The following is a 15,891-nucleotide window of genomic DNA, read 5'->3' as shown; positions in this document are numbered from 1 at the left end:
GTGTGTGTGTGTGTGTGTGTGTGTGTGTGTGTGTGTGTGTGTGTATGCTAGTGAGCTTGTGTGCATGCAATTGTGTGTTCCTTTCTGAGGCTTGAACTCAGAGCCTGGGCTTTCTGCTTACTTCTGTAGTTTATTGGAGATAAGAGTTTCACAGACTATCCTAACTTGTCTGGCTCTGAACTACAATTCTCAATTCTTAGTCTCCCGAGTAGCTTGGATTACAGGTTTGAACCACATGCTCCTGTCTGAAAGTATACATTTTTTAATGGCAAAATAATTGTGTAAGATGCAGCAGATACTACTTGATATTGATTTGAGTCAGGTTCATTTGAATTAGAGCCCTTTATTTTGAGTTAGGGTTGGTGGTACAATCCAGCCCCAAATTTTTAATAGAATGGGGTGTTACTTGCTATCGTACTTAGTTCTCAATATCCCCAAACCGTATGCAGAAATTCCAGGGTGTTCTCACTGACTGCAAGCCCACAGCTCCATGACTCATTACAGACAAGTCTGACTGCTTGGATGTGCATTTCCAGAAGTTAATCATCAGCATTTTATAGCACATCACTGATTATATCACGGAATTTTGATGATGTTTGCAGTTGCTTGAGTTGAAAAACCTCTCCAAGACCAGAAACATGTTTTAAAAACCTGTTCCCAAGTTTCTTGTCGCAACTCTTGTCATAATTTCCAGAATATTTTAGCTTCTCACTGACTGCAACTGCAACTTAATTCTTGAAGTTGAAAATAGTTATATAGTAGAAAATATTTATATATACATGTGTGCATATGTATATCCCACTGTTTGAGAACCAGTGATGAGGAAATGGATGCTTAAATACACACTAATTAATTATTCAAGTACTTTTGATAGAGTTGGTTTACATGGAGGCACCATGAGACAGTCTTGAGAAATGCTCTAAGATCTAAGGTGACTCGGTATTAGTGGCTTATGCCTATGAGCCTAGCTACACAGGATGCTGAAATCTGTGGATCATGTTTGGAAGCCAGCCAGGTCAGGAAAGTCCATCAGACTCTCACCTCCCAATTACCCACCAAAAAGTAAGCAATGGAGCTGTGGCTCAAGTAGTATAGAGTGCTAACCTTGAGTAAAAGACGCTCAAGTACAGTGCCTAGGCATAAAATTCAATCTCAGATCCAGTACCAATCAATCAATCAATCAATCAATATAATAATATTTATATATTTATATTATATAATAATATAAATACACACACCTAAACTAAACCAAGGAGGCAGAATTTCTGACAAAAATAATAAATTTCACATGGAATGTTAATTGCACATATACTAGATTCCATGGGAAAGAAGCAGAAAGAAAAGACAAGCTTCTTCATTTTAAGGGCCTTTTAACTCCTTGAGTAGCATCTAATATACATAGGCTCTCCGGCACAGTTCATACTATCATAAATACCAGTTCCCATGGCCACTCCCTGAGCCTTACGAAATCATTCCACTTCTGCTCACATAATCTCCAATAGAAAGGCTTTAAGAGCACAATCCACTAATTTTCTGGAAATCTCATTTCATTGTTTGTAACATATATGTCTTTTGACCTCATGGAACCTCATACCCTTCTACCTGCACTTAATCAGAATTAATGATTTTACAGGAGCTCTACATCATGTCCTTCCCTTTCCAGTACCTTATTTTTAGTTCAAATGTTTGAGCATTCTTCCCAGTGTCTACCCTGATATTATCCAAGGTATTTTTGAACTCACCAAAGATCTAATTCCAAATTTATGTAATTGCTTTTCATTATAGTGTGGTTACCCTGATAGGATGGCAAAGTTTAAAACATACAGCCTTCATTCTTGAAACTCCGCTTTGCTTTCATGCATTTTACTCATGAATTCAAAATGATTAAGCACCATCACACACTAGCTTTGCAGAAGAGAGTTTCTTTGTTTTAAATGAAGCAGCATAACAGTCCAGTGCTAAGAGCAGAGAAGAGAAATCACACAAATTAAGTATAAACTTGCAATCAAAATAACTTCAAAGAAGGAGATGAACCACTACACAAGAACATCTTACAACTGATACAAAGTGCAAAAAGAGCCTTGAGAGTAGGACAGCACTAGACAATTCAAGACTGTGCAATCCATCTTTATTCTAAAAATCACTGAAAAAATGTTGAAGACATTAGTAAATTTCAGGGTGGCTCTTTGGCATAGTTCTTTATCATTAGTAGTAAATCCATAAAGAGGTTGGCTGGAATGGATGTAGGATGTTCCAGTCACAATCCTGGTGACAAATTTGGCTAAAATAATGGTCTTCAAGATAAAGAGAAATAATGAACTTGAGAAACATTTTAGATGTAAAATCAAAAGCAGTTGGCGATGGCTTGGAAAAGACAGAGTAAGAAGGAAAAGATGCAGCTTATAGCTCCTGGACTTCTATTTTGTAAAACAAATTTGATGCATGTCTTATTCCTTGGAATAAGATGCTGGTGTAGATTGGAACACATGTTTTCAACACAAATTATACTTTAAATTTCCAAGAGAACTGTTGAGTAGGCATTTATATGTATCGGTGTGGAGTTTGGGCCAAAAGCTTGGACTGGATAAATCTAACTCTAAGTTGTTATCCCTGAGCTTACCCAGGATTGAGATAGGAAGAGAGATATTAAACCAACATTATGAGATAAGCACATTGGATGGTCAGTCAAGAAGAATTCTGTGACAAAGAAACAGAAAAGTATAGTAATGCAAATGAACATTAAAAACATTTTGTAGAGGGAACAATGCTTAAAATCAGTAATTCTCCCATAAAATATATTATTCTTGTTCTTGCTGGGTATGGTGGCTCATGTCTGTAATACTAGCTACTCAAGAGACTGAGAGCTGAGGATCAAGGTTCAAAGCCAACCCGGGCACTAAAGTTGTGAGACTTATCTCCAATTAACCACTAGAAAATTGGAAGTGGCACTGTGGCTCAAAGCGTACGGTAGTAGCTTTGAAGAGCTCAGGGACAGCGCCAAGACCTAGAGTTCAAGCCCACGACAAACAAAAAAGTATCCATTGGTGATATATGCCTGAATCAGTTACATTACTGGGTGCAACATATAAATTTCTCTACTTCTACATTTTTCCTGTATTTCTTTCCAGATGGTCTTTTGCAAGGAAGAGCTTACTTTTCCCAAGCACTTTTTGGCAACAGTGGTAAAGTCATGGACTGTCTTTCAGTCAATGCCTCAAAGGCATCAATTTTTAATGCCTTTTGCATCAAATATGTTGTGATTATATAGCAGACATATTTATTATGAGATGTCATACTGTAATTTGGAAACAAAATGACATTACATACTCAAATTACCAAGCAAAACTAAACAAAGAAGGAGAGAGGAAAGAGGGAGGGAGGGAGGGAGGGAGGGAGGAAAAGTGTTAACATGCTGTAAATCTGAACAAAGGCTTGAATTTATTCAGAAGAAAAAATGGAGATGAAATATTAAAAGCATCTATGAAAACCTCAGTGGTGCCTTTTTCTTTATGAAGAAGATAAGCTTCTTCCCTTCTTATCCAATTTTGAAAGAAACAGTGTGCCTTTCAGGAGATTGTCCCTTTTCCTCTACCTCCCCTGATTGATGCCTTGTACTCTCTTGAACTCCATCATGTTCTATTGTCCTTTCTCTTCCCACAGGAGTGGCATGGGCTCAGGTTCATTACATCCACTATTATGATTTGCAAACTTCATAACACAACTTGGACAGGACAATTCCTGTTCAAAGCACAAATGCTGACAGCCCCAAAGCTGATGGCCCTAGAATATCACCCACATTCCTCAGAAGGGCAATCAAAGTGCTCCTTAGTCCACTCCATTCTAATTCATCAACTCTGGTACTTTTTGAAATTATTGAACTCAAGTTTAGTATGACTATTCCTTACTATGAAAAATATATTTCTTTCTCATCTGTAGCTCCATCAGTTGTGCATATGGTACGGCCATCCAAAAAAGTTAAATCTGCCTTTCATAATTTCCCCAATACAAACATTAATTCTCTTTTCCTCATAAAACACTTTCATATTGCATGTATATCCCTGTGTCTTATAATAGAAATAAGGCTTATTCCTGTTTTAAGATCCAGTCACAACTATCACCCTTTTAAACATGGAAAACTCAATTATCTATTTTCATCTCTCATGATTATCAGGGCAGCCTGGCAGTGGGGCTCAAAAAATGTTGGTAGAATTCTATTTTAACATTCATAGTAAATAATAGCTTCTGAAATTCTTTCATCAAACAATCATAAATGAAAAATACTCTGGATACAAATCATTCACCACTGTTGACTTTTTTTTTTGCTGCTTTACTTTTTCTTATTATCTCTAAGCAACTGGGTAAAGGGTGAAAGTTTCAATTCACCATCAGTTTATGATTATAATGCATCTATATCAGTATCACTTCTGCATTTTTCCCAACCCCAGCCATCCCCTCAATAAATTGACTATTTTTCCCTTGAGGGTGCCTCTACTTTTTTTTCAAACATCTAAAATCCAATACTTTTGTAAAAGAGGGCAAAAGGAAGGTCAAACAGGCAAAATGTAGCCTCTGGTTCTTCTAAACAATGTTCCACTTTGTTTGTTTGTTTGCTTATTTGTTTGGAAGGTTCACACAAGTGTCTCAAGACTCATAACTAGAGGGGATTAGCAAGAGTGGGCAGGTTCTCCCTCACATGCTTTCTTGGCTGACTGTTTGCTCCTCAAGATGGAGGTCCTATGGTCTTATTTTTACCAGGCTCTTCCATTTCCTTTCATTTTGCTTGCCCCCAGTTGTGGCATTGACTAGAAGAGGCCACAGCATGACTTTTAGTAGTTTATGAAACTTGGGGTTCTGTTTAGACTTTAGGCCCAAGGCCATGATGTCCTAAATTAGGTCTATCCAATCACCCACATAGACTAGAAAGACATTAAGGGTAGAGATAAGGGATTATCTGTCAGCCATGGGAAGACATAACTTCATTACATCTTCAGCTCTCCAGAATACCGACATTGTCTTAATGTTCCATAAGAAGATTGGGGGACAAGAGTGAGAAGGTTAAAATAGTCTCATATCACAGATATATGGCCTGGTTCGTTGAGTCGTTAAAGGAGTTCATTCCAATGGAACTGTTATCACTGTACCATTTAAATAGAAGAACAAGATGGCTGGACAGTGCGCTCTTGAATTTGTAGCTGTTTCTTCCAGATGATAATACATATGTTGATTTGAGGGGCAGTTTGCCTTCTGTTGTGGATGTTTCTCAGTGTATTTTCTCTTTCTTGCAAAGGGACTGCAGCAGGAGATAGCTCAGATTATAGGGCACAGAGACAACTGTAACTCTTAAACATATCATTATCATTACTATTAAAGATAGCATAATAATGGAAAATTTTAAGATTTCAAGTGTGATAGACTTTCCACCAGAGTAACTCAATAACTTGGAGACAAGCAGTGGCAACACAAAAACATTTTTATATAGGAACAGCAAATTATTAAATTTTTAAAAGAGGAGATGAGGCATAAGGAAAAGAATGTGGCAGAGATGCTGTCCTATACAATGAATACAGTATGGGTCGATGAAGAGTCTGGATTCAGAAGACACAATTAGAAATATTGTACGGCAATTCAAGCTAAAGAGGATCTGAAGACAAATCCAGAAATAAAGGCAGAAAAGAAAGGGAAGGTATTGCTTGAAAATACAAAATGATTTAAAGAAACAGAAGAGGCAATCCAAAATTTCATATGGAATAATAATAGCAAAAACACTTCTTAGCAGAAAGAACAGCGCAGAAGGAATTTCAATACCAAACTTTAGACTCTATTACAGAGCTATAGTGACCAAAACAGCTTGGTACTGGCACAAGAACAGGCCTGAAGACCAATGGAATAGAACTGAGGACCCAGATATTAAACCACAGACCTATGGCCACCGAATCTTTGACAAGGGAGCCAAAAAAATAGAATGGAAAAAAGACAGCCTCTTCAACAAGTTGTGCTGGCAGAACTGGTTAAGCACCTGCAGAAAACTAAAGTTGGATCCTTCTTTGTCACCCTGCACTAGAATGAACTCCAAATGAATCAAAGATCTCAAGGTAAAAGCCGACACACTGAAAACTTTACAAGAAGGAATAGGAGATACACTAGGCCTCCTTGGCACACGTCAAAACTTTCTTAATAAGGACCAAGAATCACAACAAATCAAAGAAAGGCTGGATAAGTGGGACTGCATTAAACTGCAGAGCTTTTGTATGGCAAAGGACATAGCTAGTAAATTAATTAGGAAGCCTACAGAGTGGGAGAAGATCTTCACCAACCAAACAACAGACAAAGGCCTCATATCTAAAATATATCAACAGCTCAAAAAATTGAATCGCTCCAAAACTAATCTCCAAAGTAACAACCATCCCATTAAAAGATGGACCAAAGACTTAAAGAGAGTCTTCTCTGAAGAAGAAACAAAAATGGCCTATAGACACATGAAGAAATGTTCGACAGACATCTCTGGCCATAAAAGAAATGCAAATCAAAACACCTCTAAGATTCCACCTCACTCCAGTTAGAATGGCCAGGATCAAGAAAATTAATAACAACAGATGCTGGAGGGGATGTGGCCAGGAGGGATCACTACTACACTGTTGGTGGGAGTGCAAACTCGTTCAACCACTATGGAAAACAGAATGGCAGTGTCTCAAAAGACTAAACATAGAGCTCCCCTATGACCCAGCAATTCCACTACTAGGCATTTACCCAATTGTCCAGAAACAAGGGCATACTAAATCCACTAGCACGAAGATGTTCATTGCAGCACTATTTACCATAGCAAAGATATGGAACCAACCCAGATGCCCCTCAGTTGAAGAGTGGATCAACAAGATGTCGTATTTATACACAATGGAATTCTATGCTGCTGTCAGAAAGAATGACATCGCCCTATTTGTTAGGAAATGGAAAGACTTAAAAAAACCATATTAAGTGAAGTAAGCCAGACTCAAAGGAACATAGGCTCAATGATTTCCCTCATTTGTCATAATCAGTAGAAATCTTGGGCTCTCATAGCAGAGATTTGCAATAGAGGAAAACCTAGATACATAAGGCCATACAGTATGAAGCTAAATGAAAGGACCTCTAGGATATAGAAACAAAAGCCATATAATGAGTGATTGTTTTCTCCCATCTCTTTTGCTTTCCCTTGGTTATCTCATAGTGTTATAGTATCTCACTTTGTTATCTGATATATTGGATATATTTGTATTTGGTTATTTGAAATTGGATAGGGAAGGGAGGAAAACAAGATGAGGGGTGAGGGTGGGAGGGAAGAAAATGGGGACCAAGACATGAGAAAGGGTATGAATGTTTGTGAATTAATGCACCTTCTATCTGGCAAATATAATGTAATCCTTCTATTAATTACAATAAAAATATATGAAAAAAGAAAATACAAAATGATAAACTGAGATAAGCTACAAGGAGAGGAAGAAATCAAGCATATTAGTAATCAGTTTTATTTTGTTAAAAACGTGTAGTCTGTAACAGCATTATTATAAGAGATGGGCATGAATTTCAAATACTCTACCTACTGAACAGGAAATTTAAATAGCACACTGGAGGAAATGTTAGTTCACACACGTTCATAACATCAGACCAGCTTCTAGGAGAATTCCATAATACTTCTTCTTCAGTCATTTGCAGCTATAATGGAAGTTCCTTCAGAACAGAATTCTGAATTATTTTGAACATCCTAGAGTAGCTAACACAGCAATGTAAGTACAGTGGGAAAATACTTAATTGGAACTGTTACTTTTTGAAGTTTAAAAAGCCCAAGCATGAATTCTCTTTTATCAACACGATTGTAACATAAGCCATTTTTGTCTCAAGATAGAGTCCAAGGTTCTCAAAATTCAGTTGAGATTTTCTTTTGCTCATATGTTCTTTCTGTTCAAAGTATAAAAAGAGTAGAAGCTATTGAATGCTCGTTTTAGAACTTAGGAAAGAAAAAATGAAATGTAGGGTTTTTTTCCCTTAGATTTGATTTAAAAGAAAGAAGCATTCGGCTGAAGGCTATTCTATTCATTAAACAAAAAGAAGAGGTGATGGGAGTGGAGGGGAGGGGAAAGGAAGGGAGAGGAAAATTGAAAGAGGAAAGAAATATCTTATCAGAATTTAGATACTAGTGGGAAACTGTCAGCTCACTAGGGAAATTCCAGCAGAAAAATTACCCCAAATTTCATAAAAATGTACATGAAATGAGAAATGTTGGTATGCATATTGAAGGACAAACTAGCTAGCCAATGTTCACATGGGCCCAGCTTGTGGGTGCCTTAAGCCAAAACAGAAGGAACAACTTGTACAGAACAGCTATGTCACAGTGTGGTGTGAGGATAAAGCTGAGACAACTGCAAGCAATGTGTATGTGGACGTGAGGAGGGTTTGGGTAGTCTATGTCTCAAAGTATCTCAACTCACTGGCATTGAAGCTAGAAAAAAGGTAGAGTTCACTGAGTTAAAGAAAGAAATAGGATAAGTTTAAAGAGTCGAGTTTTTAAATATCAGTAAGATTTGCAATATGAAAGAAGAGGTGACACTGTTCAAAAAGAAATGAACTCAGTATCTACTTATGTAACTGTAACCCCTCTGCATATCACCTTTATAGCAAATTTAAAAAATAAAGCAATGGCATTCTACCTTTTCTGAATTGTCTGTCCAGTTGGGTAGCCAGTAGCCACATGGTTTTATTTTTTTTAATTATCTTAATTTAAATTGGTAATTCAATTTTTTTAGCCATAATAGCTACATTTCAAATGCGGTAGCCACCTCTAGCAAGTAACTCCCATTTTTTATAGTAAAGGTAGAGAACATTTTTGAGTTGTTAAAATTTCAATGGGACTACTCTGCTTTAAGGACATAAATGTGAGTAAGAGAAAAAGAGATAAAGGAAAAAGGAACAGTGACTCATAAATGTCTTTTCCTACTGTGCTTAATGTTTTTAGCTCTCAGTTGCCTGTCAACACTATCACTGCTTTGCAACTCTGAGGCTCTGCCATACATCCTCTCCAGAAATCTGCTGGGGAGGTTTCTGCCCTACAAATTGTCTAGCAGACTGCAATTGTTGGAACAGAGTGTTAAATGAGGGGTAGATTTGGGGTTGGGCCCAGGGAGGGGTAATTCCATGAATAAAGAGAGCCCCATGCCCACCCTGGCCTTGTGTCAAGACTCCAAGTTGGATAAAGCATTCACTTGTCTTTGGAAGGCTACAAGAGTGGGTTCTTTCATCTTTGGTACCCTGTGAGACTTCTATACTTCAGTTAGTCCTTCTACCAGTGTGAGCTGTTACAGAACAATGATTAGACTATGTTTTATTTGACTAATGAGAAATCTAGCCTTCTGGTCTCTTTTTACTTTTATTTAGTTACATTAACTAGTTCCTGTCTATGCTAACGTTTAAGTTAAGTAAGTCAAAAATGACAACATTCTGAAGACTGATACTCACAGATATCATTTCTTCCCAGGATATTGTTTGCATCCTTCTTAGCATCACCAACAGCTTATCAGACTCTTTCTCAGTCTCTTTTTCCAGAGTTCCATTTCAAACTTTGGTGGTATCCAACACCTATTAGAGGTTTCCTGCTGCTCATAGGATTGATATTAAACATTTCCTGGGGCGGGTGGGGGTGGGGGGAAAGCTCTCTTTGGAGGATGCGTGCTCAAACATGGCCTCTTGTGGGGCACCATTTATTCAGGAGCCCCACGACTGCAACAGCTCTTTCTCTCTATATGTGTGGGCTGTGTTCTACTTGGCTGACTGCTTGTGAATCTTCACTGACTTTTTACCTACCTTACTTGAAGAGCAGCTTTCTGCCTATGTTCCCATTAACATTTCCTTCCAAAAAATGGCCAAAGACATTTCAGTTGGTGGGGTTGTGTTAACTTTGAGTGTATCTTGGGGAGTCCTTAAAGTTTATTTCCCTGTCTCTTAAAAGGAGAAAAGGAATCCAGGAAAAAAATATTCATTCAGAGAGAAAATAGATCTTTCCCTGTATTTGAACTGGTCAGTTAACGTGAATTGTGACCTGTACAGAAAACCTAGGGATTTTAAGTATCATAGGTTTGTTTATTTGAATCGAGGTTTTCAGAACACAACACTCATGTCAATAGTAGCAAATTTTCTATCTCTTAACCTAGAAAATATCTGAATCCTTCCTAATATTCCACTAAAATGGAAAGCTTGTGATTTTCTTCTGTGACCTCAGGGTTTGGCTCTGAACCTGGGTCAGCCAATAGGAACTTCTTGGTAACATGTGCTTTTTAACTAAGGGGAGAAGCTAAATGGCCGGTAAATAAAGTAAAGAATAAGAAACCCCCCATTCATTGCACAACCCTCAATGCTTGGGTCACTTTGAGTGCCTGCAACCAGCACCCTTTAGTGAAGGAGTGAATCCTCCTTGCTCCATGGAGTTGCTCTTCAGCTGGAAGGAGGGTGTGTCCCTAAGCTTTTACCTGGGAGCAATGATGATCTTGTCAAGCATTTCAGCAAGACCAGCCCAAGTTTTTAGGGTGGGGATCCAGACTGGTTATACGTACCTTCAGCCCTTCTCCCAGAGGAAGGCAGAAACACCTGAACGCCTGCATGTAAGAACATCTACTGAGAAATTATTTTAATCAGACACCAGCTGAGTGGGAGAAAGAAAATAAAAAGAGCAGAGAAGAGCAAACCTAACTCCCTGGGTGTTGGATGTAAGGGAATTCAGCAGCCGAGATGGATTGGCATTCTCTCAGGGCAGCAGCAGTGCTGCTGGTTCTGGTAAGTGGATTCTGCTAGAAATTCTTTTGGACTGACCCTTGGCATCAGCGGGTGGGAACTCGGTGGAAAATGTTACATAGTGGTAGTTCTAACCTGAACCCATTAAAAGTTTATGTTAATGACAAGGTGATTTTTATGAACTTGATTTTTAAATAGTGTTTCTCTCTGTAATTGAAGACTCCAGATGGTGTTAATGCATCCATGACCATTCAGCCTATCACATCTCTAACCTCCAAGTCATTGCTAAGTCATTCTGGGTGAAATGTTCAACTTAGGAAGTTCATATGCCATTGCTTAGTGGAGTTGTTTGAGTTCTCATTGACAGAAGGGCTTTGGGATTAAGTATCATAGTAATATAGGTAGTCTAAACTTTTTTGTTACTCTGTTGGATACCTTTGGTGGCAGAATCAGTACCATGTAAAAGCAGGGGCTATGTAAAAAATCACAGCTGTGTGTGACTGACTTCCCAAGCCCAGCAACCTCTCTGATTTTCCATACTACTAATATCAGAATCCCACGGTACTCAATTATGAAGTAGAATAATATTTTTAATCTCAAAAAATTGGTAGTGTGAGGGATTTATAAATTACACTGCAGGTGGAGGGATGAAAGTGAAGGGAATTGAACTTAATCCTAACTAAGGAAAAAGTGTCATTATTTACTATGCTTGTTCTGTAATCAGAAGTGACTGTGGTTTAAAAAAATGTACACTTGTGGCCTCACACTAATAAGATGATTTATCATTGTCCTCTTACATGTTATTAACTGGTTTCTTTTTAGAGACAGTAAACAAGAAGTGTAATGCCAATATATTAAGTCAGGCCACTTTGAGCAATACTTTTAGTCATGCTTATTTTTTTTTTCCACAGCAAGGTTAATGTAATCCAGAAAGACAATGCCAGCTAAATAGCCCTCCAGTCTTGGCAAGATGTGGTTTCTATTTGTTTCTACTTGTTTAAGGTTTGAACTGGAATGCTGGGTTTATAGAATAACAAGTTAGGTCTTTGGTTTGTGGTATACTAGTTCCACTGAATTCAGTTTATAAAGTAAAAGGAGTTAGAGGGCTGGAAATAGCTTCGTGACAAGGCACTTACTTAGCATGCATGAGACCCTGTGTTCAATCCCCAGTATCGAAAAGAGTTTTATAGTTCTTAACCAGTATCAGTTGTAATGGATTATTGAAACGCCAATACCTCTAGCTCTGAGATATTTTTCCAACATTTCCCATAACCCATTGACTTTTTTTTTTTTTTGCCAGTCCTGGGCTTGAGCTCATGGCCTGAGCACTGTCCTTGGACTTTCTCAAGGCTAGAGCTCTACCACTTGAGCCTCAGCACCACTTCTGGCTTTTTTCTATGTATGTGGTACTGAGCAATTGAACCCGGGTTTTCGTGCATGCTAGGCAAGCATTCTACCACTAGGCCAAACTCCCTGCCTCCCCATTCACTTTTTAAGGGTTCTTTAGTTGTACTTGGAATGTAGCAAGGATCAATAAGTTTATACAATATGTCATTTGATCACAGGAATAGTTGTATGTTGCCAAATAATTAAATACTTAAAATATAAATTTCTTACAAATTTTATTCATTTGCCTTATCATACTATTTTAATTGAGTAAAGGAGTGTGTGGGCTTATACATTGTCTCTCTGAATCTAAAAATATGCATCATTTTTTATTTTTTACTATATCACTATTTCTACTTAAGTACATCCTATAAAATTGCTTTAAACAGCCACTTCTTAATTACTCATTATTCAATAAATTGTGTCATTTTATCAAAATTGTGTATCCTGATCAGATATTATCTTTAGAGCAATTTCTGGGCATTTGTACTTTATTTTTGAGGTTAGTCAGCTTTTCAGTTTATAGATTTGGTTTGGGAAGTGTAGGAGTATTCAGTCCTGTCTTACTTTGGAACCAGTTACTAATTTCTCATATGCCTTGCATTAATTATTCCTTTAAACATTTTCACTAAGATAAACTGAAATGTTTTATTTTCATACTGACAACATAACATTTTGTAAAGCATTTCACTTCCTGAGTCTTAGCTGATCATAATATATTTCTACTAGAAGTATTTGATAAATATCCTTTGTAGTTATGTAATCTGTGCTGGGTTTTTTTGGGTTTTTTTCCCCCTAAAGACAACCACAATGATAGCAAACAGAATTTCCTTTCTTCTAGCCTCACTGGGACTGTTTGCTTTTACTGTGCCCTCTTCTTAAAAAGAAATATAAATCCATAAAAAAACTTTTCTGCTCAAAATGAATTTTAAAAAATCCATGTTAGGAATATAGTTGGACAACTATGAAGATTTTTAAGACTTTTAAACCGATGACTTGTTTAAGGAACAGTCATCAGAGCTAGGGAAACTGCTGATGACAACACCTAGCTGGTGGCAGCACATTGTGCACACTGTGGATATATGTAAAAGTGAAAGGTTTGACCTTGTTAAAATCACTGGTTGGATGAAAGAAAATAAATAAAGCAGAAGAGCTATTCTTAAAGTGACCAAGATTGTTAGGTGACTATTCCATTGTTCACATGGGTCGCCTGGGTAGAAAATATTCATACCTGGTTTTCCAGTGCAAGCCCATGGTAGGGATTCCTTACTTCCTTCCTTCTTTCCTTCCTTCTTTCTTTCCTGCCTTCCTTTCTTCCTTCCTTCTTCCTTCCTGTTCTTCCTTCCCATCTGTCTTTTCCTTTTATTCTTTATTTCTTTTCTTTCCTTCCTTTCTCTTTCTCTCTTCCTTACTTTGTTCTTTCTTGTTTTTTTTTTCTCCCATAAAATTAGTATTCAAAGTAGTGAAAGGAGTTGGTGTGTACAAACACGCACTAAATAAAAGAAATCCATGTGTATGGTTGTGACAAAGAAAACTGCTAGTAAAACTAATAGAATTTCTAGAGTTTGAATAATTTCTGAAAGTCACCCTCAATTTTTCCAGATTTGCTTAGCCCATGAACATTTATATGACTCTGAAGATTTTTTTTTAGAAAAGACAAACATTGCATATCTACCTCAATGAACAGGAAAACAGTTGTCTCATGTTGCCACCCATGACCTGACTGTTTCAGTTCATTTCCCTCTCTTTTTACTGTGAGGATGATGTTTTGATCTGAAAGAAATCCTCCTTCAATGTACGTGAATTAATGCACCTTCTATCTGGCAAATATCATGCAACCCTTTTACTAATTACAATAAAAAAATGCAAAAAAAAGAAAAAAGAAATCCTCCTGATATGTCCTTAGTTGAAATTCTTTAGGATACAGTAGGGAGTTTTTCAGGATATATCTCAGTAGTCAGGCTAAAGTACACTGAAGATAATATTCATGTTGTGGGACAGATCATGAATTCATTTGACAAGATAAATTTCCTGTATTCACTGTCACCAAAAAAAAAAAAAAACCAAGAGAAAGCCTAACAAACTGCTACAGACCAAACAAGACAAATCACAGAAATAGTTCAAGTTTTCTTGTACAAATTATGTAAGAGTTAGCATTTCAGTAAAATATAGCAAATGAAAGTAATATTTCTCTTCATCTACTCAGTGAAATGTAAAAATCGTACTTGAACATAATCCTTTCCATCAATATGGTATATGTGGTGAAGACTTCCTGCTTTTTTATTTTTGTGCCAATAATGGAGCTTAAACTCTCAGCCTCATGGTCCTGTTCAGCTTTCCCCCTCTTGACTGGTGCTCTACCACTTTAGTTCTGCCTCTACGTCTGGCTTTTTGCTCGTTAATTGAGGGTAACAGTCTTGCAGCTTGGTCAACTAGGAGATAGCTTCTTAAAGCTTTTGTCTTTTAACTCAGGTTTAGGACTGGCAACTTCTTTGGCATAGAACTCAGTTTCGATTGTCACAAAGTAAAAACATTTGCCAGGTTTACTTTTAAGTAATAGAAAAGCCTAAATCTCTGGGAGAATACTATCTTCACACAAAGGGTTTTACAAACAAGATTTATTTATTTGAAGAGGCTAAGCAGTCTAGAAATGATTACCTCTGGTCCTACAGAGAACATCTCATTTCTGGTAACTCCACACTGCATGCAACAAGAACATTGCTGTTGAGTATGCTTGCATCCTAACAGGCATTTCCATATAGATAATAAGCAATAAACCTGTTGTGCTTAGCATGGCAGTTTATGAAGTTCCCTCAGCTGAGGACACACCCTTCCCAGGCTGCCGAGTGATGCCATCTCTGCTGGTTATTACTGGAATACAAATGCCTTTCTTTGACTTGGATCAACCTTTTTCTAAACTGTCACTGGCAGTTGATCCAGATTCTTTATGGATTTATGAGAACAGAGTACAGTCTTTTACACTTATCAAATGAGAAATCATATGTCTATAAATTGACAGATATCTGCTGCTTATGTAGTTAGGTGATTGGAAGCTGTTTGAGGACAGGTTCTGTGATTAACCTTTATATCCTTTTCAGTAGCCTGAACCAGTGCAAGGTTGCTCACACACAGAGCTGAGGCACCAGAAGGAATTTTCAGATATATCCCCAAATTCTGTCAAAGACATTAAGCATGGAAATCATCGTATTGGATTTTCTTAACATTTTGTACTGTACTATTACATGTACTTGACATTATATCCGGGACTTACCATAGTATTTTTGTTTGTTTTGGGTTTTTTTTTTGCTAGTTGTGGGGCTTGAACTCAGGGCCTGAGCACTGCCCTTGGGTTTTTCTCAAGGCTAGAGCTCTACCACTTGAGCCTCAGCACCACTTCCGGCTTTTTTCTATGTATGTGGTACCAAGGAATCGAACCCGGGTCTTCGTGCATGGTAGGCAAGCACTTTAACCACTAGGCCAAACTCCCGGCCCATTACCATAGTATTTTTAAGGTTAAGGCCCTTTAAATGATTCAACTGAGCCTAGGATCTTCATAATACACATGTAGATATGAATTTGATAAGGAAGAGTAGACACTCATGAATAAACTCGACAAATCAATCCACTGAGTTATAGCCAGCCTCAACTGATACCTTTTATCAGAGCACTACAAGATACAGAAGCTTTCCAAAGGAAACAAATTATATATCACCATTATTGTGTGTTCATCCTTATGACATATGTAACCAT

General features: G+C 37.4%; 1 protein-coding gene and 1 long non-coding RNA gene across 3 annotated transcripts in view; one reads left to right on the top strand and one right to left on the bottom strand.

Annotated features, from left to right (window-relative positions):
- The window catches only part of LOC150049790 (uncharacterized), a 153,430-nt gene that overhangs the window by 28,209 nt on the left and 109,330 nt on the right, over positions 1-15,891 (bottom strand). The window lies entirely within an intron of this gene.
- Positions 10,515-15,891, top strand: part of Dsg1 (desmoglein 1) — a 31,863-nt gene continuing 26,486 nt past the window's right edge. For both annotated transcript variants that reach the window (XM_090353293.1, XM_090353292.1), the window contains exon 1: positions 10,515-10,797. In XM_090353293.1, coding sequence (XP_090209419.1) covers positions 10,753-10,797 — 45 coding nt within the window. In that variant the 5' untranslated portion in view covers positions 10,515-10,752. The remainder of the gene's footprint in view (positions 10,798-15,891) is intronic.

This window comes from Megascapheus bottae, chromosome 19, assembly GCF_031878675.1.
Source record: "Megascapheus bottae isolate mThoBot1 chromosome 19, mThoBot2.hap1, whole genome shotgun sequence".
Taxonomy (NCBI): domain Eukaryota; kingdom Metazoa; phylum Chordata; class Mammalia; order Rodentia; family Geomyidae; genus Megascapheus; species Megascapheus bottae.
Note: the sequence above shows the minus strand (reverse complement) of the source record. Positions and strands in the feature narration are given on the sequence as shown.